Genomic DNA, 27827 nt, shown 5'->3' on the forward strand with positions numbered 1-27827 from the left:
AAGAGGCTCTGCCAGTCGAAAAAACCTTAAGCTGAAAGCTGTTGAATTTGAATGGCATTGTGGGAACTGTAGTTGGTGGGAGATATGATGCTAGCACTGGTAGCACTGTGTGATCGGGGTAGACCTAGCTAATGGGTGAACACTGGCAGTGACTAAATTGTAGGGGGGAAGCGTTCACTAACTCACTCTCACTTTTGTGCTGTTTTGTAGCCAGTGAAGCCGTACTGAAGCACTCCTCCTGATGGAAAAGCGCCTTCCTTTTAAGCCTGTTGGAAAGCTGGAATACTTTACTGCTAAAAACCTTTGAATATTGTAGTTTTCTAGAAAGAGGCTCAACAGAAAGCTATTTTTTTCAGTCAGCAGAGCCTCAGTAGCTTACTAGTTGGAGAGCACCAGCCTCCAAGAATTCTGGGAATGCCTCAGGAAGACATGTGTCTAGAACTGTGGCTGGAAATTTGGCATCACTGCAAACCTACACATCCACACATGCTTGAATCAAGTTGGAGTTGAAATGTTTGGGGTGTGTGTGTGTGTGTCTTAGTTCAGCAGTCCGTTGCGTGTAATCTGGGAGTGATCATCCGTAAGGCAGGTTTTACTGCAGATGAAAGGTTGGCTTGTCTGGGGCTGAATCCTCTGCTTCATTCTGCACTTGCCCTCCCTTGCTCTTCCTTTCTTCTTTTTTTTTCATCCTTGTCTTCTTGCCTTTTTATCTCTCAGCCTCTGAGTGCAGCTCCACAAAGGAGCACACTGTAATGTCATACAGTGGTGATTCTGCCCTGTAATGCAGCCTCTTATTGGCTCTGTCGGTTGACATAACTGTGGCGATAAGAGAGGGCAGAAATCGTCAGAACTAGGGCTGCACGATACTGTAAAAAAAAAAAAACCTGCCATATTGTTGATTCTGTATTGTGATATTAAAAATGGCAGAAATTTGCTAAGACTGGAATAAAATAAACTATATCATAATGCCTCTGGTAGTTACACTATATGGACTATATGGTCTTCACTGTCTAGGGAAAGCATGTTACTAGCATGTTGGAGCACTGCTGTGCGGATTTTATTGCATTCAGCGACAAGAGTGTTAGTGAGGTCAGGATGTTATGTTATGTTAGGTTATTTTTTTCTTGCTCGTTTTACAGAAGGTAAAAGGTGCCAGAATCTTTACCGACACAGGATCGCGCAGTCCGTAAAAATGACCCCACCTTCTCACGTAAAAAAATCCTGTCCGAATATGTATATTTTCCGAATGTCCGATATATATAAACTGTATATTTTAGTACAGAGAAAGTACAGTTAGGCCTGTTTGATTGAGTTTAGTGCAGGGCAGCGCACTGTGCCCTTTTTTTCCTTCAGATGTGTGTTGAGCTCCAGTTCGTGGTCAGTTCTGCTTATTAAGGAGCAAATAAAGGGAGCAATATTGTGACTTGTGGCTAATGAAAAGTGTTTTTTAAGCCCACTTGTGGTAAGATTTAGGTTCAATTATGCTTTGGGAAATTTATCCACATTTAAAACATCATGTGGTGCATCCCTAAGTAATATTATTTAACTAAATATAAATAAATATTAAGTAAATATTTACTAAAGTACTTTAATTTATATTGTTATTATGTATTATTGAACGATATTGGAAAAACTGATATTCTGATATTTTGATGCTAAATGTAGGATTTTTAATAGGAAAAATAGAGGACCTTTCACCAGATTTCTCCAGAATTTCCATGATCGCAGTAATGCGCTCTGTGTATCGAAGATTGGAGTAAAAAAAATTATATTGGGCAGATATAATCTCTGATAGATATGTCATGGAAAATAAGAAAAGTGATTTTCCTTTCATATGGAGCAAGTTGTAGCATGGTGTGTTAAGTCATGTAATAACTAAAAGATTGGGAGAAGGACCACGCCCAAACTCCTCCACTCCATTACTACGCACTATAAAACCGTTCCTCTCCCTTCTCCTTCTTGTAAAGAAAAAAATCGCACCACACCACCACCACCACCCCTGGTCCTCCCGATGTTCCAATTATGCTCCACCTCTGCCAGGCAGGGGGTGGGTGGGGGGAGGGGGGCTCCGTCTTCGGGTACCTTTATCTCGAAGCCCCCCTAGAACTCCAGCCATTTCTTGCCTCAGCCAAGCAAGCATGGTTCACACTTCCTCAAAACTGAATGTGGCTTATGTGACACTGCACATCCTGCGATGTGCGATGATGTTGCTGAAATGATATATTGTGCAGCCCTATACATTTATACAGTACTTTATAATATTAATATCGTATTACATGTTGAAATGTTAAATTAGACGGCCCTTCTGGTGGTACCACACGCGTATCATGGTGGTAATGCACACCAACACTGCAGTGTTAAAACTTTACCAGATCAGCAGCCTACAATACCAGCCATCTTGAGTGAATACCATCCATTTTTCTGAATTCTCTAGACTGTGGGACGACTGTTTTTAGAGCCTTTTAACCTGCACTGCCCATAAGAATAGCACAGTTGTACAGACTCTGGGTCAGAAGGTTAAAGGGCAGCTTTGGCTCACAGAACCTGCAGACCTCTGCCACAAACTGAAGCCACTAGACCAGCAAGCCTATAGACCGAGATGGAGAGAGCTAGCAGGTATCAACATGTCCTTAAAACTGGTATGACAAAGCGAGCCATCTATATTCCTGTGTGTGCTGCGGACCAGTCTCCCTGTTCTCAATTTTCCTGCTTTGTTCTCCTCTGCTGTCTGTCAGTGTCTTAGTCACACTCCAGTTTGTCTATTATGTAGCCCACACACAGTAAGGATGTGTGTGTGTGTGTGTGTGCTGATGGCTGAAATGCTGCTGACACTGCATGCAGGTATTTGGGAGAGGAGGTTAGTCAGCCTTTTCTCAGGGAAGTTTAATTTCACCCTGAGGAAGCTCGTGTGTAGGGGGTTGTCTTTGCTCTCCAGGCACATACTCTCCAGAGTGAATGACGTAGCAGGCAGCTGAGTCAGCACACTCATGCACACACACAGGGGAGATTGTGCAGTACTTATAAATTAATGATGGATTTTGTTCATCTGGGATTTTGTGCTATTAGTGCTCACACCTCAAACACTCAAATGTCAGCTGGACCACAGGTTTTCATAAGACCACTCATTGAGATGCAAGGAGGCCTGATTTCTGTTAATTCTGTTAGTAAATACGTATTAAGTATTTTGGTGGTTAGTCATGTAATCAGAGTTGAAAAAAACCCTGCTGATTAAGCAAGTGGTGCTAGCTGGGTACAAGGCTAAAAGCTAACCCTATCAGGTGCTACTACAATCTCTTTAGCTATCAAACCACACACCATTCAAATTGGACACCAAAAGGACACTGATAGGATAGGGATACTGCCTGGTAAGACTGTAGTTACAAAAAAAAAAAAAAGCCAATCAGAGCAAAGCTTCCATTAAAAAACCTGGGTTGTTTCACTCTAATTGAAAATAACAGGGTAAATAGGCTTGTTAAACCGCATCTGAGATTTTTTTTTAATAACCCCAAACAAAGTCATTCATGTGCTGTTAATACATCAGATAACCTCAAAATGATGAATACATTCATTCTATAGAAGATTTACACCGTTGACAACTAGTTGGTAATGAAACAACCAGCAGGTACATTTAAAAGTGTAAAAGTTGTCTTTTTAATGGTGTAATTCTGACACCATTACATTAAATACAGGTTTCCAAGACATGCTGTCCTGTGGTTTTATACAGCACATCACGGGTCAAGTGACTCAGAGGAAATCACTGTGCTGCCCCTGTCAGTGACTTCCTTTACACAGTTATGTATACACACACATACACACACACACACACACACACACACACACACACACATGCATCACACTGCTCTGTCTCACACAAAAGGTTGTGTACAGACAGACTTCTTATAGTTTAGGCTAAGACTCCAATTATAACGCTTCTATTCGTGCCTTCAAGTCACTGTGAACTCTAGTGAACTCTAGTGAACCGTGTGTGTGTGTGTGTGTGTGTGTGTGTGTGTGTGTGTGTGTGTGTGTGTGTGTGTGTGTGTGTGTGTGTGTGCTTCCTCATGTGATTTCTGTGTTTGAATTTGAAATGTTTGAAACTTTTGTGGTCTTAAGTTTAAGTGGATGCTGAATTGTGAACAAATCTTTTCTAAAACAACTAAATACATTCAATTCTCCATGTAAACAAGCTGGAAGACTCTAGCAGTAAGAAAAAAAAGAATGATCAAAAATTAGTGTAAATATTTACTGTATTTACTGTAATGCATTTGTCAGATAAATAATATATAAATAAACTGAATTTCTTTTTAGTTAAGTTAATCTTGGTCTGGGAAACCATATTTGCATTCAGTATAATCTCAGGATCAAGTTTAAGTTGTTATGTACAGATCACCTGTTTGTAGTCCATTGAGTAATAAGCAGCTGCTTTCGTTAGCGTTCCTACCTTGTGCACCTTTCAGTATTCCTGTGACTGTCAGTGAATACATTAACTCTGGCAGCCAATACAGCTAACTACACTGTCTTAAGGTAGTGCTATTGTTGTGCTAGAGATCTGGAGACAAGTTGTACACACAAACAGGCTGTATTGTCTAGAGCGTCCCACTGACTTCTATAGGACTGTCTTGGATGCTGCACTAAACTGATCTGAGAACTGAACTGATTTGTTTTCAGCTGGTTTTATAAGGACTCTGTTGCTCTGCTGCTTAAAATACAACACAATAACCTGTTTAGAGAAGTCCTGAAATGCATCAGTGAGTGTATCAATGGAGAATGCAACTTGAGGACTTGAGGGACACACACACACACACACACACATACACAGAGACCTGGCCTTCCTTCTCTTCCTCTGCTAACAGCCTATTCCTTCCTGCTCTTGGAGACTTTGACGCACACGCACATACACACACACACACACACACACACACACGTACCATCAGCAGCCCAGCTGACTGATCCACTTTTAGCTGGCCAGAAGCTTCCAGCTCAGCATTACTTTGGCACAGGGCCAGGTCCAAACAAACAGGCTTTGATGAAAGCTGAGAAGCTTCGGGGTCGTTCCTGCAGGTAACTTGGTCACATTGGTCACCTTCACCAAATCAGTATAATAGGGTATAATAGCGCAGTGGGCTGTTTGTACCCTTTGCTCTCTTTGCTATTTAAAAAAAATAAAGTGTTTTCAGATGTTATATGAGTGCACTTTCAAAGTATGCAAATTAAGTAGTTTATCGTGTTCCTGAACAGCTGACTGACCTTCAGGCCTTAATTTGCCTTACTCTCTTCTCCAATGCTCGCTCAACACTTTGGGTGTGTATGTTGGCCCGTGGCTTTATCACAGATACGTTCTGGAAGGTTTAATTGTTTGTTTGTTTGGCTCTGCCAACCCCTCCAGCGATGCCTGCAGGCTGCACCAGAACGTAGACACACACAAAAGGAGAGCCTCTGTGGCTGTCAGTAGACCATCCTCTTCATGCATCATTTGTGTCACACTCCACATCTCCACATCCAGCCAGGAGAAGCAGACAGAAGGTGCCAAGTACACGTTTGCTACTCACAGATGAATGCCTAAACCACCATTAGAGTTTACCTTCTAGTACTTTTCTCTCTGGGGAAACCTGTTGACCAGTCACAATGGTGCAATGGGGCAGTGGTTGCTCAGCGGTTAGAGCGCCGGGCTATCAACAACAGGGTTGTGGGTTTGATTCCCAGGCTTGGCAAGCTGCCACTGTTGGGCCCTTGAGCAAGGCCATTTACCCTCTCTGCTCCCTGGGCGCTGGGAGCAGAGAGGGAGCAGTTGAAACCTGCTGGGAGACTTTTCTGCACCTTCAAAGTTCAGTCTTACAGTTTGGAGCATTTTCTGCTTCTCACCATCCAAGCTGGTTCAAACACATTCAATGATGTTGAGGTCTGGACTTTAGAGTTGCCAGTCCATTGTATTGAGAATACTGGCAGCATCTCTGTTTGACCTGTACATGTATTATTATTATTGTTGTTGTTGTTAATAATAATATTATTATTATTATTATTATTATTATTATATTTTAAATTGATTTTTTTTGTTTGTTTGAAGATCTGAACTAATGGTGGAGCTTGATTTCTGATCAAATATGAAAGCAATAAGGGCTGTTCACCTCATGGGAACAGTTTAGTTAGTCTATCAGATGGTGCATGGTTGTTGGGGCCTTTTTTGTCTTTATCTTCTTAATGTAACTGAATAGTTTTGTATCAAATCTTCTGAAACCGTAAAGGTCTTTTAAGGTCTTTTTGACTGTAAATGGAATCTACCACAAACAACTCTAACAATGTTAGTTTTTCTTTTGGTCATAAGCTGCTGATGCCAGTTTCATTGTTCTACTATCTTTGATCTACTATACAGAGCCCGCTACCTACGGTGGACATCCATTACTTTGGAGGTCTTAATATGACTGTCTTTTGTGTCTCATCCAGCTCGTACCAGGCAAGTGATGGCAGAGTTTGGGAAGATGTATGAGCAGCAGTATGCGGTGGCTCTCTTTAACAGTGTACGCTTTGAAATCGAAGGAGGAGGGAACCCCCAGACCCAGCTTTTACACCGAAAGGTACTGCCCTCACCTACAGTTTCATATCTTTACATCGGTGTTGAATCTAATAAAATCTAAGTGTTTTCCTTTAGATATCACGGTCAATATTTCAAACATTATTCTGTCACTTCATCTTCCTTTCATTCTCTGTTGATGTTGCACATCTATGTTACTTGTGATCTCTTGTAATTGGCTGAGAAAATCTCTAGATAAGTGGTAGGCAACTCCAGTCCTGGGCTGGGGACCATTCTTAAAATGTATATGTGAAGAATCTTTAAAAATTTAAAGTCAGTGTAACAGTTCTTTACCAATTTTAAAGCTGCCACTGTTGAGCCTTTGAGCAAGGCCTTTCTGTTCCAGGGCCAACATAGCATGGCTGAAGTGCACTATAAACCCAGCTTTCCATGCTGGAATATGCAAAAAAAGGAATGTCTGTACATCGATCAGCCATAACTTTGGCACCACTGATTGGTGACATGAGTAACATTGATTATCTTTACTACAGTGGCATCTGTCAATGGGTGGATATATTAGGCAGCAAGTAAACAGTCAGTTCTTGACAGTGATGTTTGTGTTAAAGGCAGGATAATGGACAAGCATAAGGATCTGAGGCACTTTGACAAGGGCAAAAATTAGATTGCTGGACGACTGGGTCAGCGCATCTCCAAAACGTCAGGGAGGTCCTAAGGGTGGGTTCCTAGTCCAAGAAAGAACAACCTTTGAACCGGCGAAAGGTTCATGGGCACTGAAAGCTTATTGATGCTCATGGTGGCTTAAAGAATCTGCTGCTAACATCTTGGTGCCAGATTTCACAGGATACCTTAAGAGGTCTCGAAAGGTCAGATCTGTTGTGGCAGCACAAGGGTGGTGCTAATGTTATGGCTGATTGGAGTAAATGACAGTAAAAACAATGTAAACAGTATATTCGCAGTACTACAGCAGAGGTCCTGCTGTACTATGATTATTATTATTGTTATTGTATTTTATATTATTGCATTATCTAAGACTGTTTCATTTGAGAGGTAGATTATCTGCTTCACAGCTGTTCCTCATTTTTCTGTCTTCTGTTCTCTCGCATATAAAGCAGGAGGGCAGCTCTACAGCAGCAGAGCCATACGGTTCTGTTGTCACGCTTATTTTCACCCGGCCAATAGAGGGAAAGTGGGGCCGATTTCACACATGAATTAAGTAACTGTAACGGCTGCCTCAGCACTGTGGAGAAGCCCACAGACGCACGCAATATAAACCATTTTGATTTGTTGTACAGATTTACAGTGTACAAAACCTCCAGACGCCAGTGGCCTCAGGGTTAGAGCAGTTTCTCCTGGACGGACCTGTGCACAAATTGAGCATTAGCTCTGGTCTGTGCTCTGACCGCCATCCGTATGCCAGTAAAGTGAGCCACACATAAGCTTAGGAATTTTGTACCAGGGCTTAAATCGCACATTAGAAGTCGCTGTGGAAAAAAGTATTTGAGTCAAAACATTTGAGCGGATATTGCTTTTGAGGAATTTTAAAGCATGCTGGTTTAGGACTCTGATGGGTAATTAAAGCCCTAGCTGGGATTTCTTAATCAGAACCATAGGCATCCCAGGGTTACCTTAGTGATAGGTGACATTCTGACTGTACATCTACTTGTACTGTACAGAGGTTTTAGGGACATAAACACATTATTTTAAACTATTTAGTTTTAAATCACATAATTCACATTTAGATCACATTAGAACAGAGGCAGGTAAACATAAATATCATTAGACTATAATTAACTTGAGTGTGAATATATTTCTACGGTCAGATTTATTTATTTTATTTAAACACTGAATATGATCACATACTGTAGATCTGATCTCAGGTCTGTGGTTGAGACTTTGGTAATTGCGGGCTCTCCCTGACTGTAGCCATTGTAAAATACTCCAAATATAACACATGACCACACACACACACACACACACACTAAATTCTATTTAATGTGCCAAGAATTGTTGCTTGGTAACAATAGCTGACTGTTAATGAACTGCTTTGCTTGGCAGCAGAATTGTTTACTGCTGTTTACTTATTAAAAAAATTAATTAATTAAACATTAGTGTTTTTATTGTACTGTATTTTGTCGTGTTTTAGAAGAGTAGTAAGTCACGAGAGACTGTGTTGTTTCACCCCAACCCTGACACTGTGATTAAAATTGTAGCCTAACATGGTGTATTGTTTTGATAACTACTAAGGGAAGTGTCTGCAATTACAGTGAAGCCATAACATGGTGTAGTCTTTCAGATGCGTTCCCTTCCATTCATGCTACCCTCCTGTACACTCAGTTCACCTCCTTCTGTGGTTAGGATTAGGATTATATTATTTGATCTCATTGAAGAAATCCAGTTCTTATGTGGTCTAGAGAGGGGGTGGGGGTGACACACACACACACACACACACACACACACACACACAGCTTTTCTAGTCCCTGTAGGAATGTATTTCCAATAAAATAGGACTCTTTAGAGCAGATAAATGTGAACCTATTGGCACCATGCCTAATGCCAGGTGTGGTACAGTTGAGATGAGTTGGGGAAATGGGGATGAGGGAGGACAGTGGTCATCAAACATCCTGACCTCACTAATGCTCTTGCAACTGAATGCAATCAAATCCTCACAGCAGTGCTCCAAAATCACAGCCTTCCTCCCTTGACAGTAAAAAGAGTCAATTTTTTAATACCCTTGATTTCAGAAGGTACAATGAAAGAGCAGGTGTCCCAATACTTTTGTCTATTTGTGTATCACATGCTGTTACACATCTTTTAAGACAGTTTAAGAATTAAATGCATTTATACCAGAAGATGCAGCACAGCAGTACCGCCTTCTTAGCAGCCTGGTAACATTTAGTTTTATCCCCTGATCTGCTCAGACTGCCACGGTTGTGTATCCTTCACCCTAAGTTATGGGCTCTGCACCAGACATAAACAAAAGTTACATACCATTTGTCTACCAGGCCCTGTGCCCACACGTTATTACAGGCTGCACTAGCCCATGTGTAACCTTAGTTATGTCTTCCATTGAAAAGCATCTTTCTGCTTTGCTGGGCTCTAAAACCCAAGAACGTAAATTTGTGTATCCAGTTTCTAAGATCGATGTGATGTGATCTGATTAAAAGCATGAATGGATTTTTATGCTCTCCACAGGATCCATTGCAGGACAAGTCGATTTTCTCTGGAGACCTGTTTCAGTACCTGGAGGAGAATAAGAAATGGAGGAACCGCTTCATCTATGTGGCCGACTCCTACAACATCAGCTACTACGAGAACAAACTGGTGAGGATAGATGATGGGCCGTCAAATCTGCTGAGGGTGTCGCACAAACACGGCCCATGTGTAGTTGGGGACAAAATGCACAGTAGTGCCTTTAGGGGCTGCATCTCGGTGAGGGTAGCTTTCTAAGTGGAGCCTTAGAAAGAAAATTCACTTAAGCAAGCTTGGTTCTAAAACCTCGGAAATGTAAAGAATGTATGTCCTGTTGTTGTGTTGAGAGATCCAATAACAGCACCTCATAGTTCCTCAGAGTTTCTAAGATCTTAATCTTGAGGCTCTAAGCTTATATTGGCAGTTTGAATGTTAATGTTGTTGTCTCTTTCTCCAGGGCCATGACAGAGGCCTCCATCCCAAAGGAGTGATCAACTGTGCCGGATACAAGGCCCTGACCTCCATGGAGGAGTATCTGGAACTGCTCAACAGCTGCCTGCCTGGTGAGGGATGTGTGTCTGGGTGAAGGAAGATTGAGGGAGAGTCGTGAGGAGGAAAATGCATGGCACCAGAGATTAAGACATATTTGTAGATGCCACCAATGTGCACATGAATTTACTGGGTCATCATTTGGTCTCAAGGCAAAATAAAAAACATGAGACCAGTAAGAAGTTGTATGATATTTATGACCCTTTTTTGAAAAATGACACAATAACAAGAAGTCAATCGTGAGGTGTAATGCATAAAATCATGAAGATACAGACCAGCAGTTTCAGGTAATGTTCAGATCAGCTATCAAAATGAGGGGGGAAATGTAATCTCCCTGATTTTGAGTGTGATGGCTGGTGCCTGATGGGCTGGTTTGAGTATTGCTAAAACTGGTGATCTGGGAATCTGGGGTTGTCAGCTTAACAAACCCTAGATTTTATTCAGACTGGCATAAAGTAGAAAAAACATACAGTGAATGGACAGAAACACCTTATTTATGGAAGAGGTCAACAGAGACTGACCTGTTTGAAGTCAACAGAGAGGCTACGGTAACTCCGATAGCCACTCTGTACAACTGTGGTGAGCAGAAAAGCATCTCTGAATACACAACACCGTGAACCTTGAGGTGGATGGGCTACAACAGCAGAATACATGTAGGGTTCTCCTTTTTTCAGCCAAGAACAGAAAGCTGAGGCTGCAGTGAACAGTCTTTGCAGTCTTTAAGTGGTCAGTTGTAATTGATTACTCTCTGTTTTAAGACACAAAGGCCAAAGCAGGAAACTCTCCATTCTTGAAGTGCGCCTCAAGCTTCCTGCTGATCCTGTGGCACCCCTACGCTCGTCATCACTATTTCTACGTGAGGACTGAGAAGGAGCAGAAGAAGTGGCTCGCTGTCTTCCAGGACTGCATCAGGCACACCAACAATGGTGAGTCACTGGATGGACACACACATTCTCAAACCCCTCTCGCAGCCCTCACAGACGACTAGCATTCACACTATGCATAAACTGTGATCTCCCACATGCCTCTTTTGTCCACTTGTTTAGTCCACACCCACGTAGCCTATAACAAACTTTCTCTGAGCTTTATCACTGCGCTCCCCGTGTCCTTCTGAGCTCATCAAAGCTGTATCTTCCTCCGTTCCTGTATACAGTTTAGAATCCAACACGCCTTCTTAAGCACTACTTTCAGCAGCCATTACTGTCACAGCAACGCCCTCGCTAATCACCTCTCTTCTGCATCACTGCCATTGTTCAAAACACAGAGCAGGGTGTGTGTGTGCATGTGTTTGCGTGTGTGTCACTGCATGAAGGTTTGGATGCCTTTAAAGTGACTCGAATCGCCGAACAGGGCTCGAACGCTCAAAGGAATCAAAGGTTGAGCACAAAGACTCAAAGGAATTTGTTTTCGAGCGAGTTCTGCTTAGGTTACACACACAAAACTGATCCCTACACCATGCTAACTGGAACTAGTGGTCCTCAGTCTCCTCTGGGCTGGGCTAGTTGGTGTTCTTTCTCAATATGCATCCATCAAGCTAGGGGTGGACGATAAAGCATAACATCACAATACTTAAACATATTTTCATGACAAATGATACATTTATAATATTTCAAGTTGTAATGGTTATATTTAATCAGTAATATCATGAATACATTATTAAATGTAATGATTTCATTTAAAACTGTTGAAATTATGGTTTAACTTCTCAATAAAGAGGCAATAATTACATGGCAGTTAAACTGATCATGCATACTTTAAATTCTCCTAGAAAGACCTGATGGACACACCCATTCATTTTTCTTCTATGTTTTATCAATAAGGTTACGCCTCATTATTATTGTATACATTGTTTACACTAAGTGGACAGAAGTATTGGGACGCTCATTCATTGTTTCTTCCACAATCAAGAGTATTAAAATGAATCTTATCCTGCTTTTGTTGGAGTCACTGTCTCTACTGTCTTGGCATTATTATTATAATATATATGGCATATATTATTGAGGTCAGGGTGCTGGATGATCACCACCCCACCTCATCCCAGAAGGTTTTAATGCCGCACCATCATTTCAGAGGACCACTGCTTTTCAGCTCAATGCTGGGGGGCTTTTATGCCCCTCTAGCCCTCACCTGGCATTATACATGGTGCCAATAGGTTAATGTTTATCATAGACATTTGCACATCTGTGTCAGCAGTAAATGCAACTTAAGGGTGCTAAAGGCACTCATTAGAAGGGGGTGTAAACATTTGGACATATAGTGTAGGTTAGTTGTTATTGTTTGTTTGTTTGTAGTCACACATGTTTGTAGCCACCCTTGTATCTCCATTTTTGCTGTTTTTCACTTTACGTTGTGTTCAAATTTTAATATGAATGGACCAAAAGAAATGCTCTGAAATGATGTGGAATAAAATCTTCTATTTAAAGGTTTTTTTATCGTCTTGTAAAGTTGCCATTTTGGAGATGCAAGGTTTTTGTGTGATACAGATGATTACTAGCATATGACTAGTCATAGTAAATAAATGTCAATGTACAGAAATCACTGTCTGTATGTTTCTCCGCTGTAAACCATTTCATACGTCACTGTTCTCAATGACATTGACTTTATTAACTATTTAAGTTTCCAGTGTTTTTGAAAAATCTGTGAAATTCCCCTTAAATAAATCAGAATAGGGATAACCTTCAAAAGCCCCAGGAACTGGACTGATGAATGGTTGTATCTGGGTGGTTCTTCAGCGCCATTTGGATTTCTGAACCATGTGACACTTCATGGGTGTGTCTCTTCCTCTGCATGTCTGAAGCAGAGTTGTAGGTGTGTCACTGTGTTTCACTTATGAAGACGTATGATCAGTCCTTGCTGTGTTTGCATTATAGTTGGGTCTCCTGATTGCAGTTCTAATTACATACAGACGGATGAGGGCTTTACTTAAAGCAAAATCGACCATGTCACCTAAACAAAATGCTTGTGTAACGTTGTTAAACTGATGTGTTTATTACTTCATACAGACATTTTTCCCATGTCTCAAATTCCTTAGTGACAGGGATTTCCCTTAAATAGACACACCTTGTATTTTTTGTGTGACTGTGTGTGTGGCCTTTTCTTGTTTAACCACAGAATAATCAGCTTGATTTCACCCTTAAACACCGCTTGTGTTTGGTAGTGTTGAGGATCTGAATGAAAGGGGAGATTTTTCCTGTACTGAGCAGTGTTCAGATTACAGGAGCAGACTTGTTCAGTTCACGCAATTAAAAGACTGCAGCCGTCCCTGCACTCGCGGTTTCGATCAAGCGAACACCAAACCACACATCAACACCTTCCCATCATACACTTCGACAGATCACAGGTAATTTCAGTTGAGCCTGTCTAGACGTGCGCACAGATCAGATGTAGTGCTCTATCAAAAGGTGATGACATCACACCTTTCACAACCACAGACTGGACCTGTGGTTTTGAAGTGGCTTTTTTTTGTAAGATTTGAAAGACTGCTTCCCCTTACTGTTAATCAAAAGACAGACTGCCCCTTCCCAGAACAATGAATAACGCTGCTTTCCAGTCAGTGCTTTGGGATGTTTTGACTGTAGAAAATAGAGGATCACAAAACTCACAGTTTGAATCAGATCATGTTTTTTTAGTAACGGATTGGATCATTTTTCAGATCAGAAAAAAAGGGAGGGGGGGGGCTGGTACAGCTTTGCTCTCTATTGACACATTAGTGAGTCACTTTAAACATGTGGCAGTGGTGGCTCAGCGGTTAGAGCACCAGGCTATTGATGACAGGGTTGTAGGTTCCTTACCCGGGCTCGGCCAGGCTGCCACTTTTGGGCCCTTGAGCAAGGCCCTTCACCATCTGCTCTCTAGACTGCAATGGGTCACACAGTGAGTGCTCAATCTCACTAGAGTGTATGTGCGTGTTCGTTGCATGGATGGGTTAAAGGTGGAGGCCAAATTCCATCTGTGTACAACACTAATGGTGAATATGCTTGTCTTGTCTTGGCCATACTTTGTGTTGTACTACCATGTTAAATTTGCTGGTTCTGCTGTGTTCTGATACTCACTGTACTGGGTTGAGTACAGTGTGCTCTCAGTGTGTGTCAGGTTAGAGGTGTTAAGTCTTTACTCTGCAAATGTTAGTTTTACATATTTTATGTCAGTAGCTTTGGCTAAGGCCGGAATGATGTGTTTTCTATCGTTTCACGCAGTAAAAAAACTGGGGGTTCGGGGGAATCTAATGTTTGTATAAAATGCTGCCTGCTAAGGCAGTATTTGATGTAAATGTATCTATCCCATGATCCTCTGGGTTAGGGCCGGCTCATCTTGAGAAAAAAGTAACATGGCAGAAACAATCATTTACGTTTACACATAAGCCATTTAGCAGACTGTCTTATCCAGCGCGACTTACAAATACCCTTAGCTACTCTGTCTTGCATTGGAATACAAGCTACACATGCTTTTATTGTTTGTTTGTTTGTCACTTTAATAAATGGTACAAAAGACTACAGAAATTAATATAATGGAGTATTTTGCTCACCGCATCTGGTGTGAACTAGGCATAACATGAATTATTATTTTAAAATTTAATGGCAGCAGTAAAACTGTATTCCACTCTGTTATGATTAAACTTATATGATTAATCCACAATATTTGTGTGCTGAACCATGGGGGCAATCCATACAGATCACTGATCTACTACAATCTCTGACATCTTGTACGCTTTTTTTTTTTTTTTTTTGTATTTTGTCAATTTTATGCTTCTTTATATAATGGAGTTCAGTTTAACTGAGTTTAATTTAATCTAACAAATATTGTCTGTGCCTGTAAACCTATGTCTACCCTCGGTCACCCAAGTAAAGGACTGAAAAACTGCCTGTAGTATAAGTTTTGACCAGCAGTAAACACCCGAAGTGTAACTGCACATTTGCTATAAGCTTGACAAGGGATCTCACCTACTCTACTATTAGTCCACTGTTATTTATGTCAGGACTCAAATTTCAGCCCGTCACCTCTTCCGTCTTCTTTACCATTTTTTCCAGTTTTCCAGCTTCACACATCAAACCCTTAAACCTGTCTTCCACTTTCTCCATCCTTTCCCTCTTTCTTTATCTGTCCATTCTGAGGAACGCCAGACCCCCCCCCCCCCCCCCTCTCTCCATCCACACAAACAGATTACTGTTGTAAAGGCTGTGATCTGTTACAGGGGTTCTACTGTTAAAGCTAGTACATGCTCTCAGTGCTACCCCATTAAGAGCAGGCAAATCCAGGCAAGGCCTCTTCCTCATTCATTCTTCCATATCTCCCATGTTCTTAAAATGCCTCAGTACATGTGTAATGGATGTGCTGGCTATTTTACTCCCTTCTGATCAAAGAACCAAATTCCAGCATCATGCAGTGCAACTATCCTGTCCATGCTTTGCCCACAAAAGTGGTATTTTGGAGAGCCGGGGTCAGAGCGCAAGGTCAGCCATGGAGCAGAGAGGGCTAAGGCCTTTGCTCAAGGCCCAAACAATGGCAGCTTGGCGAATGTGGTTATTGAACAACCCTGTGATCAGTAACCCTTGTTTAGATTGGATTTGTTTATCAGGGGACGTCTGTAATAAAACGTTCTCAGTGATGCAGCTCTCTCATTTGAATGGCAATAAAATGACTAAGATGAACAAGTTTGTACTCTGCTCTGTTTAAGATACATTGGAATAACTTCATTGTTGTGTTCTGCCTTTCTAAGTATACTTTGGTAAACAAGATGGCACAGTTTAGGAGCATAGACTAACCCTTTCAACCCTAAAGGCCTTGACATTTGGCAGTGCAATTTCCTTTGGGATCAATAAAGTATCTATCTAGCTACATACTTAAAAACAGCTACAAATACAGTATTTGTTTTAGTATATTTTGAATAATTGGTAGTTTTAAAAATAATTAGTAGGTACTGAATAGTTAGTAGGTACCGAATAATATATAGAAAAAATAGTTAATACTAAATAATTAGTGCTTTCTGAATAATTAATTTTTCTTAAATAATTAATATGTACTGTTTAGTAGTATAATTAAAACTCAGAAATAAATATTTGATTCAAATGGTTAAACTGTGTGTGTTTTAAAAGAGATACAAGAGAAACATGAACAGCACGACGTCCATCAAAACCGAAGCAACCACAAGTGTAGTGCCTTTACTGGCTGATTGCTGTATGATATATGTAGCTCCACCCATCCCCATGTATTTTAGTGACAAAACATTATAACCCTTAGGATAGTATTTAAGATTTATGTTCGGGCTAGGACTAGGATTTGGGGTTGGTTCAAGAGTAAGGTTAGGGTTAGGTGATTCATCTTAGAGTTCAGTTGCTATTAATAGATATTCAGTTGAATGTTAGTTGAATGGCTGGAGAGCATCTATGAGGCATCTGTAATGGACCATCCAGGTAAAATGATAGCCATCATGACTGTGTTTTTTACACAGTCATTAATTGATGCTAAAAAAAAAAAAACACATTTATGGGATTAATTTTGACCTTTTTACAGAGGAGCTGAATATTACTTTTTGTCCTGTCCCCATTTTGGAACAACAGCTTTCTAATGTGAACTTGCACAGTATGCACCATGCCTGGGGCAACACACATCTGTTTCCTCACAGCTGGGGTTACAGATCTGTTCACCGCTGCCTCATCAGCCACAGATTTCTGAATTTAGAGCTGCAGTTTGCCATGATCAGATGGTTGGGAAAATTTACTCTCTGCATGCGTGTGGGCGTGTAGCTTAGTATTTATGGCTGAGGGGAAAGTGGTATGCGGGGTTATGCCAAACGGTGCCTGCTTCACTTTCTGCTGTAAAAACATGCATGCGTTGATCTCGCAATAGCAGAGCAGTTTTGTGTGACTCCTACTTTTTTATGCTGGAAGGCAGATACTGATTCTAAGGGCTAGTTATTTAGTCTACTATAGTCTTTTAATGTGCACAGTGCCTTGTCGAGCTAGAACACATGGAAACTTGTTCCTGGCTGAAAGATAAAGAGGGAAAGTAGTTTAGCATCATGCAAAAGCAGTGGTTTTACAGCCGGAGCTGTTTGCCTTTGTTTGGTGACGGAGATCCTGGAGAGGGATATGCATATTTAGCCACACTAAGAACATTCATTGTGCCCTGTAAAGGACTATAATGCTCATTCTGCTGCATTCTTTAGAAGGGGTATCCACAAACATTTAATAAAATATCATCTTTTAAAAAATCATTTGTAAAATGTCATTTTCTTGTAGAGGAAGACCACATTTATTAATTAAAACAATCTAAAAGTAGAATCAGGTACAGAGGATTTAAACATGGTTAGAAGAGGAGCCTGGGGGAGCCTGTTTTATTAAAACCTCAGACATTACATTTGGTTTGCTGTGTCACCATAACAAGATCCAAAGAGCTCTGATGCCTTCAGAAAGAAGAATGAATATGAGTCTGGGAAGTGGATTACTGGGGAGGGGGGGCTTTCTAGACTGTTATAGGCAACATCTATTTGAGGTTATTTAAAGGTAAAAAAGGAAAAGGTGCACATATTTGTCACTGTATTATGTACAGCGAAATGTGTCCTCCGCATTTAACCCATCTGTGGTAGTGAACACACACACACTAGGGACACTAGGGTGAACTAGGGGCAGTGAGCACACACACACCAAGAGCGGTGGGCAGCCAACTCCAGCGCCCAGGGAGCAGAGAGGGTAAAGGGCCTTGCTCAAGGGCCCAACAGTGGCAGCTTGCTGAGCCCAGGAATGGAACTCACAACCCATTATTTATTATTATTATTTTTTTATATGTCTAGTAATTAGTGCCGAGTCCCGTCTTATTAAATCTTATTACCAGTAGGTGAGATAATGGCAGTATTAATATGTGTCAGTTTGGGAGGAGGAGTACGAAGGTGCAGTGTGAACTTCACATTGAGCTCACCGTGTTTTCCTGAGGACCTCGCTGTGGTCTAACTACATAGCACTCACTCCGTAATGCAATTGTAATATTTACTCATCCATGTTTGTGCTTTCTTTGTCCTCATGTGTCACAATGGTAACCGGACGAGTTGGTTGCTATGAAGCTGTCACTCTGGTCACACCCAGTTGTGACCGGTTTGGAATTGACGTAATTGATATGAGACTTCAAATAACACCTGAGTAGATAAACACTTTACAGGCACACTGGCTCTTCGTCTTTCTCATGAACTCTTCTGTGATCATGAACAGCATGACAGTGTGGGGAGGCAGCTGCTTCCACCCATTCCTCACACACACACACTTTCTCTTGCTGCTGTCTGGAAGAAGCTACCAGAGCATCTAGGCCATGACTATCAGACTGTGCTACAGTGTCTTTCCCAGGCCGTTAGACTCCTCTACAAAGAGAGTGAACTGACCCCCTACACACTCGCACATAATGGACTAAGCCCTACTTTACCTTCTTGCCTGCTTTCTTGGGTGATGTTCGAGACCTGAAATTCTATAGCAACCACTTTGCAACGCTATAGCACCCATCTAGCAAGCACTTAGAAATACCATAGTGACCACCTAGCAACACCATAGCAACCACGTACTATAGCAAGTACCTTATACCACAGCAACCACCATAGTACCACCTGGCATACCATAGCAACCATCTAGCAATCATTTAGCAACACCATAACAACCACCTAGCAATATCACAGCAACCACCCAACAACACTATATAAACCACTGGGAATACCATAGCCACCATGTCACAACCGCCTAGCAAGTTCCTAGAAGTGGCAACTATTTGAGCACTTTTTTTTAAGGGATGCATCCCTTACTCCGTCTGCTGCAGGCTTTGGTATGTGGTGGCTGGAGTAGTGATACTGTCTTTTGATGATCTGTTTGGCCATGAGGGCTGATGTAGAGGGAGATTTGGCTTGCCAAGGCTTTATTCCAGCACACTGCATGCTCACCCCTGTACATTTACATTTACAGCATTTAGCAGACGCTCTTATCCAGAGAACAGCAGACGCATTTAGCAGATGCTCTTATCCATATTTTCTCAAGAACACCCTCAGCTAATTTGAATAGACTAAAAATTCAATAGATACCTCTAAGCTTAGACACTACTAAACACAAGTCAATTTGGAGACCATTACACTACTCTTTGCCCAAGTACTCTCGGAAGAGGTGGGTCTTCAGTCTGCGTTTAAAGACAGCGAGCGGCTCTGCTGTTCGGACACCTTGGTGAAGCTCGTTCCACCACTTCAGTGCCAGGACAGAAAAAAGCCGGGGCGCTTGTCTTCCGTGGATTTTAAGGGATGGTACTTGGAGCTCGAAGGGTTTGTGGTGCAGATCGGCTTTTGATCATTGCATCCCAAGTATTCACACCTATTACAGCTGAAGCAGTCTGCATAGCAGAAATCTTCAGTTCCGTTCCACTGTCCTTGTCATGTGTTTGAGTCACTTTATACAACATAGTTTCTAAACTACAAGATTGTGAGGTTCCTTATTGTAACATCCGTCATCCAACTTGCACTGAGGAAACCGACATGCTGGAGTATGAGCATGCAGTGCAAGTGCAGGCTATTTCTATGGTTCGTAGAGCCCTCCTGAGCCCAATCCATCATTGGGAGCTTTCCCTCCCCCTCACGTATGGCCCTCTGTCTCTGTTCCCTATGCTGCAGGGAAGCCTACGGTCCACTGCTCCTGTAGAACCCCACAGTGATGTAGCAGAAATATCTTGTATGTTGGCAGTTTAAAGGAGTAGTTTGGCAGAAAAAGGTTCGATTTAGGCCTCAGAATTGTACTACTAACTTGTTGAATTTTGATTCTGGAGGAGACGATTCTAGAAGGGCGTGGATGGAGAGGGCGATTGTAGAAGGGCGTAAATGCAGGGAACTATTGTAGAAGGGCGTAAATGCAGGGAACGATTGTAGAAGGGCGTGACTGGAGGGGACAATTGTCGAAGGACATGAATAGAGGGGACGATTGTAGAAGGGCGTGACTGGAGAGGACGATTGTAGAAGGGCGTGACTGGAGGGGACTATTCTAGAAGGGCGTGACTGGAGGGGACAATTGTCGAAGGACATGAATAGAGGGGACTATTCTAGAAGGGCGTGACTGGAGGGGACGATTGTAGAAGGGCGTGAATGCAGGGGACTATTCTAGAAGGGCGTGGCTGGAGGGGGCGGTTGTAAAAGGGCGTGGCTGGAGGGGGCGATTGTAAAAGGGCGTGAATGCAGGAGACGATTCTAGAAGAGTTTGGATCAGGCAAGAACGTTCTAGAACAGGGTGCCTAAACATGTAGTCTCTTTGGAGGCAGGGGCACACACTGGACAGTTCTCCTCTAGGTGTATTCGAACGAGTAAACCACAGGAACTGATAACAAAATTTGCCAGGGTCAGTGAGCCGTGATCATTCTAGATGAGGTAGGACAGAGCTTGTTAGCGCTGGCGCAAAGACTCCTCTTCAGAACTCACGTACTCATTAGAAACAGGCTAAGCAGGCTGTCCTCCGCTGCAGCCTAGGCTTTGGGACACAGCTCGGGTAAGGTGGAACAGTAGGGAACAGTATGAATGGAGGAGCACATTCTCAAATAGGTCGATGAGTACACACTTCACCCAAACTGCACAACACTGTGCTTCCAAATCTCTGAGAACAGGCCATCCCCCAGAGCCCCCACTAACCAGTGTTCCCACCATGCCAGAGGGGGACACGTCAGGCCCAGAGAGGCCGTCTTAATCGCTACCACATGCTCTATTTTTACCCAGCACTTCTCCATTCACACTCCGCCTTCCCTTTCTGCTGTAGTGGGTAAAATCTGCAGACAGATCTGGTCTCGACTGAGTTCACCCCACCCCCAAACACCAGCCACACACACACACACACACCCTGATAAATCAGACAAACATAGCTCAAATGGGCCAGGAGAAGGATAGATGGTTTGATGGAGAGCTTTTCACTATTCGCAAGGACAGCGTAATGGTAGCATGCTGTATATAGTGTGTGTACAGGCAAGGCTATTGCTGATTTTAGCTCTTTGTTTTTGAGCGTGCTTAGAACTGCGGGGACTTTCTCAGACTGCTGACAAATGCTTGCAGCTTGTTCTCATGAGGATAGAGCCAAGATCAACCAGCTATTTTCATCTTATTTTCCTATATTTTTCCTCTCCCTCTCGCTCCCGTCTCTCTAAGAAGCCTTCCTGCTCCTGAAAGACTCCTGAAAGACTCGGCTAGAAACCTGCTTTCTCTCTTCATCTCACCATCCCTCACTTCCTGTCTTTGTCAGACCCGGTAGTTAGACTCTGTTATATTCCAGGGTGTGTGTGTTGTATTCCACACACACACACAAACACACACTTCGTTTTGTATACTCACATACATACTCAAGTGCTCTCTTTATCACCAGTCTTTCCTGCACTCCTGGCTAATGTCTATCTGAAATGTCCTGTTCTGTTGAGTTAGTGTTTGTGCAGCTTGTTTTTGGTCATTTTCCACTGATGTGTTTCTGAGCGTAGACAGGAAAGACTGTCCGAAAGGTTCTCCTCATTCTGATAAACCTCTGCTATTATGAAAACATTAACCGAACGCTTTTATACTGAACTTCTACTACTGTCTCTAAATCTACTACTTCATAATCCAGTTTGTAGAATAAATTGGTTAAATGTACTGTATTTAAAAAAAACTTTAGTCAAAAGTCTACCTCTTCTCTAAGTATATCTTATCAGCACTGAATAGATCAGCGAGTCCTGTGAGTAAATGGTCTGGTTCATTGCACTGCTGTGAGTAGCTCTTAATCACTTGGCCATACAAATATAAGATATTCAGTAGTCTCTGTTACAGTTAAAGCAGCTTCATGTAGCATTTTTACAAGGGATTCCCCGATATGATCCAGGGACTCCGGAATAGGGGGCAGATACAAGCTTTTTTTAATAGATTTTGATCTACTTCCAATACTTAGGTTTGCTGTAGCAGAGTGCCATTAGGCATCCTCTAGTCCCCATTAAGTCTTGCTGCTCAGCTGCTGCAGATAAACTTCTCATTTTGTTCGAAAACTAGTGCGGTGATGTTACCAGTTAGCAGCCAAAACAAAAGTTAGCTTCTAATTCGAACTCTTCATTCCTCCTTACACAGCGCCACAGTTACAGTGTGTATTTTAACAGCAGAACAGAACTGCTGCATAATTTCAGGTGGAATGGAAAGTTTGGGGAAGTGGAAACTGTTACTTGGAGAGGTAAAGAGTGTTAGTTAATCCGTCAGAAGAGGAGGATTTAAACTCTTCGCTCTTCCATCAAACTTTTTTGTCCGCGCTGCCAAAATCACCCATTTCAAAATGTTTTATGTCATTATCTCCATTTGGGAAGAAATAACATTACACCTATCCTATCTTTACTCTTGGTTATAATCCAAAACTATGATGGAATTCGGTTCTACCAGTGAAAGAACCATGCTTCTTTCCTTGGTTCTAAACCAGCTCTGAACTACGCATTCAGAACCGAGGAGGAGGCTAATGCTAATGCACACACGCTAAGTAATTAGACTGCAAAGTTGTAAAGAAAACGGGAGCTGAATGGTCAGGTAGGTCAATCAGACTGGACTGTAAGATATTAAACACCATAGAGTTTAATAAATTCCACTGATTTACTTTGCTTGGATCAATTTTTTCTTTTTTATTATAGAAGCTGTTGCTAAATACAGTGATACTGCTGTTTACTAGTGTGGATTAACACATCTTATCTAAGTAGTGGGGCTTTATTATTTATAGAAACACAAAGACAGATTGCATCGGTACTGGCCGATAGTCAGCGTTAAGAGACATGGAACGAATCAGGTGGTTAAAAACAAATAGATAAATAAGTACATCAAACAATTGATTGGGCCATCCCTAATTTTTAGTTTTAAATCCCAGCTTCAAAATCCTATTAATGCTCTACTGAGTATAATACGAAGAATGTCATCTCAGTCATTGCTTCTCCAGGCATGGAATGTCTGATACTCCACTGTATAACTTCAGTGGACTAGGCAGGAGAACTGTAGGGGGATACTAGAAGAAAAACATACTAATTCTCACATAATCCTGATTTAAGAAACTCCCTTTCTAAAACCTGAACACTTGGCTCTGAATGACATGGGTCCACCTTAGAGCTTCTATGAAAACATCTCAAGTGATTCTCTTAAAGGTGACCTACAATGGAAAACTGTTGTTCTAGTTGAATAATAAATAATGGGTTTGGTACATGAGTGTGACAAACTGTGCTCCTCAAAGACTGCTTTTCCTTCCTTCAAAAGAAAGTCAGGCATAACCAAAAAAGAGCTGGAAAACAGGCCGATTCTAAAACCCTAAAACTGTTACACAACAGTCTTGACTCCAAAATTTGAGCACACGACTCAGCCCACTAGCAAACATCCCAGTCAACGCTGGTGAATATGCTCATTAGCTTCAGACTCCGCTAGATATGGGAATATTGGAACCAGGCCTAGTGACCACGGACTTTCCTGTGCCAGTGTCCCATAAAAGGGGAGCTCAGACTCAGCACACGACAAATCGAAAGCCAGAAGAGCAAAAGCTGATGCTAGCTTTTACCATATCTTCTCTCCAGCAGCCACTCCCTTGAGAAATGAACTGGAGTATACCTTAGCTGAACCAAACTGGAACTAAACACACATCAGAAGAGAATGCACCAACTGATTTCTTTACCTGTGAGACTCAAAAAGGCTGCTGGCCCAGTTCTGGTTCTGATAGTAACATGCAGTGTGGAAATCAAGGGTTTGCCGGGAGCTCCCACATGTTTGAGGTATATCACAACAGTGGAATGCAGTTTTGCTCATATCATGTAGCTGTATTCACAATCCAGCCAGTATAGTCATGACTGCTGAAATTGATGCTGCATGGCAGAATGGCCGGCTCACTTGTGGAATACCTTTGACGCATAATCCTTTCTCATGATTCTCTACTGTCTATAATTTATGATTGGGGCGTGAAAGCATTCCAGTATATGCCATTTTCTGTCGTCATCTCCACTGTTCTTATGGTAGCTCTAGATAAGGACTGCTCTCTCCTGCCCCCTGCAGGTCTGTCTGAGGAGAACAAGGTGCTGACACCAGCCTTCACTGACTCTCTGAGGCTCTACAGGCAAGCCAAGGGCCACTACGGCACCTGGGACATGATGTGTGGAGATCCAGCACGGGTGAGTCCCCAGATCACAGGACACATGGTGTCCTCAAATAAGCCTGGTCTCCGTATCTGTTTGTGTGCGTCTTATTAGAAGAGGAAGGAAGCTTGAGGTAAGGAGAGAAGGGGAAAGTGAGAAGAAGTGTGTGTATGAGTGTACTGCTGAGAGGAAGAGTAAATAATGGACTCTGTGTGTCTGTCTGGCTGGCTGTCTGGCTGCCTGTCTAAGAATACAGTGGAAAGAACAACATTATGTTTAGCTCAGCCAATTCAATAACTTCTCTTCATTCCTCTCAGTCGCTCTTCTCTTCTGGTAACTGTTTGTTTCTTCTCTTCGCTCCTCACTGTTCTTCTCTTGTTTCTTCTCGTCTTTTCGTTTCTCACTGTTCCTTTCCTTGCTCCTCACTGTTCCTCTCCTGTTTTTCTTCTCTTTGCTCCTCGCTGTTCCTCTCCTGTTCTTCTCTTTGTTCTTTGCTGTTCCTCTCCTGTTCTTCTTCTCTTCGTTCGTCACTGTTCTTCTCTTCGTTCCTCGCTGTTCCTCTCCTGTTCTTCTTCTCTTCGTTCCTTGCTGTTCTTCTTTTCTTTGCTTCTCTTTGTTCCTCTCCTGTTTTTCTTTGCTCCTCGCTGTTTCTCTCTTGTTTCTTCTTGCCTCTTCGCTCCTCACTGTTCCTCTCCTGTTTTTCTTCTCTTTGCTCCTCGCGGTTCCTCTCCTGTTCTTCTCTTTGTTCTTTGCTGTTCCTCTCCTGTTCTTCTTCTCTTCGTTCGTCACTGTTCTTCTTCTCTTCGTTCCTCGCTGTTCCTCTCCTGTTCTTCTTCTCTTCGTTCCTCACTGTTCTTCTTCTCTTCGCTCCTCGCTGTTCCTCTCCTGTTTTTCTTCTTTTCGTTCCTCGCTGTTCCTCTCCTGTTTTTCTTCTCTTCGTTCCTCGCTATTTCTCTTGTACCTGTTTCTCATCTTTTCTTTTCGTCTTGTCTTTGTTCTGTTCTTTATCTCTCCCTCCATCTCTTCTTCTCTCTGTTCCATTAATTTGCTTAATGTTCTCACTTTCTCTCTCTTTTTTCCCCCTCCATTTCTCCTCTCCTCTCCTGGTCAGGGTGGAGTTTCCTCTCAGAGGGCTGAATCCAGTCTTTGTGCTGGAAGAAGGGCAGGTGGGCACAGCTCTTGCTCTCAATGAGCTTCTATTCAATCAGTCTTCTCTGCCATTAGCACCATCACATGTAATTCACACACCTAGCTCATTCCTACATGGTCGTTGTTTGACTGTAGAGCTGTGGTTATAATAGTTGTGTCTATTCATTGATTGATCTTAGTTTAGGTTCTTCATTCTCCCACCACATTCTGTACTTTACTGAACACACATTCTGCAAAAAACGAACCATACTCATCTCACGCCCAGATAAGGTATTCATGAATGGTGGAAAACTAAAGCTCTAGGTTATACTATTTACCATTATACTGTTATACTAAGCTCCTACCTGCATTTTGGATGAAGCATAATATAAATTGAAATATCATGTAAAATACACTGATGACTCCACCCTTTTCACTGTTTGCTCTCAGGAATGCAAGGAGTATGCAGTGTCCTATGTTTCTTGTTTTTATTCCAGTGTATTACTGAGATATTAACAGCACATGAAAGTGCACAGTGCGCTGTGAATATATATTGGCTTGAAATCCAGGGAAATAAGCGTCATGATCAGTCTAAAATGGAACTTTTTTCTGGAAATTTTATTCGGCCAACTTTCCCGTAGAAGGAAAAAAACCTTTTTTAACGAATTAAAAATATTTAATTGCAAGTCATTTTGGATCATTTCTGGTCTGTTCATTATGAAATTGACACAATGTAAAGAACAACTGCCAGATTGAAATGATGAACAGTGAAAAACAGGCAAATTCAAGGTTTTTGCAACCGAAACAAAATACAATTGAACCACAGTTGCTCCTTGGTCTGATCTCAGATCTGTTTTAAACTGCACTTCATTGCTGAATTAAAAGCAGAATAGTGGAATTACAATAATCGGATCTAATGCTGCCCTCCAGCAGAATGACTACTATAGAAATATAACAATTATAATAAGCTTTGAAGAGAAGCAAGTCCCATTCATTTGCTCAGCATTTGGTATTTCACTTAATGCATAGCCAACGCTTATTTAGCTTGCCTTGCAGTGCTTTAATGTCATGGAGCCAGCTGAACCCTCAATTATGTCGAAACCAGAGAGTGAAAAGCCAGCTAGGGATCAAACATGTTATTAGAGATATGAGCTGCTGGAGTATGTGTGGGCCTGTGCACGTCTGTGTCTTTAAGTCTTCCCAGAGCCGAGCTCTATCTAACTTGTAGTAGTGCAAGAGAGGCACACACATACAACCACACACACACTCCTTGTGTTCTACAAGTCGTTTTACTACTGTTGTGTTAAATGTCACCCATAAGCTGTGAGTGCTGTTGCTGTCTCATGTGGCTGCTGGCTGGCTACCTATGTGGGGGGAAAACAGCCAAAGGAAAATCCATTTGGTTTCTTTACTGCTGAATTCATTTTAAACATCGTCCTAAAACCCTGCTGCGGCAGCATGCCTGGGAAAAGTGTGTGGCTGTGTGGTATTTTTGGCTGTGCTGATTGTTGCCAGTGATGGTAGGTTCACTGCTCTCTCTTTGGGCTTGCATGCACGAAACACCAACACACTGTTCTGTTTCCTTTCTGGTCTGGCGTCAGAGAGCACTGCACAGGACTTTAGGACTTTCAGATTTTAGCAAAGAAAAGGTCCTCTGTTACCCAGTACCTCACAACGCTCAGTAACTGCTCCTTTTGGGATAACATAGACTTCCGTACCTGAGTTTTACACACACACACACACACACACACACACACACACACACACTCACACACACACATACCTGTAAATTAGCACACATGCATACATTTGTGAAAAAATGTATGTATGTAAAAGTGCTGCAGCTGGGTAGCTGTATAGTGGAATTGTTAAGTGGTTGATTTATCATGAGTGGTTCCTGTGGTGTTGCTAGTTGTTTGCTGTGGTGCTGCTACATGGTTTCTGTATCATCCCAGGTGGTTGCTATGGTGTTGCTAAGTGGTTGCTGTAGTACCCCAAGGATTTTAAGGAACTGGAAGGGATTGGGATGCTTCTTTTAAAGTCCACCATCTTTTGAGCGTGTTCAGCTCCAGGTTGTTGTCAACTTCCTTGTGCATTGTCTACCGAGTTTCCTTTGGGATTGAGCTGTTGGTGTCCCGCTTCTAGTCCTTGGTGATGGCAGTTGCCAGGAGGTCAGGACTCTACTGCCATCAAAGTCTTGTGAAGGATGGTGAGGAGTTGGCAGGATTGGCGAGGCTTCTCCTGGTGTTCGTGGTCATCTCCACCTCTATCTGTTTTGAGCGTGTTCAGGTCCAACTTGTTGTGAACTACTTTGTGCGTCCTCTGCTGAGCTTTCTTT

At 42.1% G+C, this 27827-nt stretch overlaps 1 protein-coding gene across 1 annotated transcript in view; it reads left to right on the forward strand.

The window, feature by feature from the left end:
• Positions 1-27827, forward strand: part of niban2a (niban apoptosis regulator 2a) — a 44791-nt gene that overhangs the window by 2411 nt on the left and 14553 nt on the right. The window contains exons 2-6 of the mRNA XM_072662377.1: positions 6442-6572; positions 9722-9850; positions 10176-10281; positions 11026-11193; positions 24282-24397. Of these exons, the coding sequence (XP_072518478.1) occupies positions 6442-6572; positions 9722-9850; positions 10176-10281; positions 11026-11193; positions 24282-24397 (650 nt within the window). The remainder of the gene's footprint in view (positions 1-6441; positions 6573-9721; positions 9851-10175; positions 10282-11025; positions 11194-24281; positions 24398-27827) is intronic.

This window comes from Salminus brasiliensis, chromosome 18, assembly GCF_030463535.1.
Source record: "Salminus brasiliensis chromosome 18, fSalBra1.hap2, whole genome shotgun sequence".
Lineage (NCBI taxonomy): Eukaryota > Metazoa > Chordata > Actinopteri > Characiformes > Bryconidae > Salminus > Salminus brasiliensis.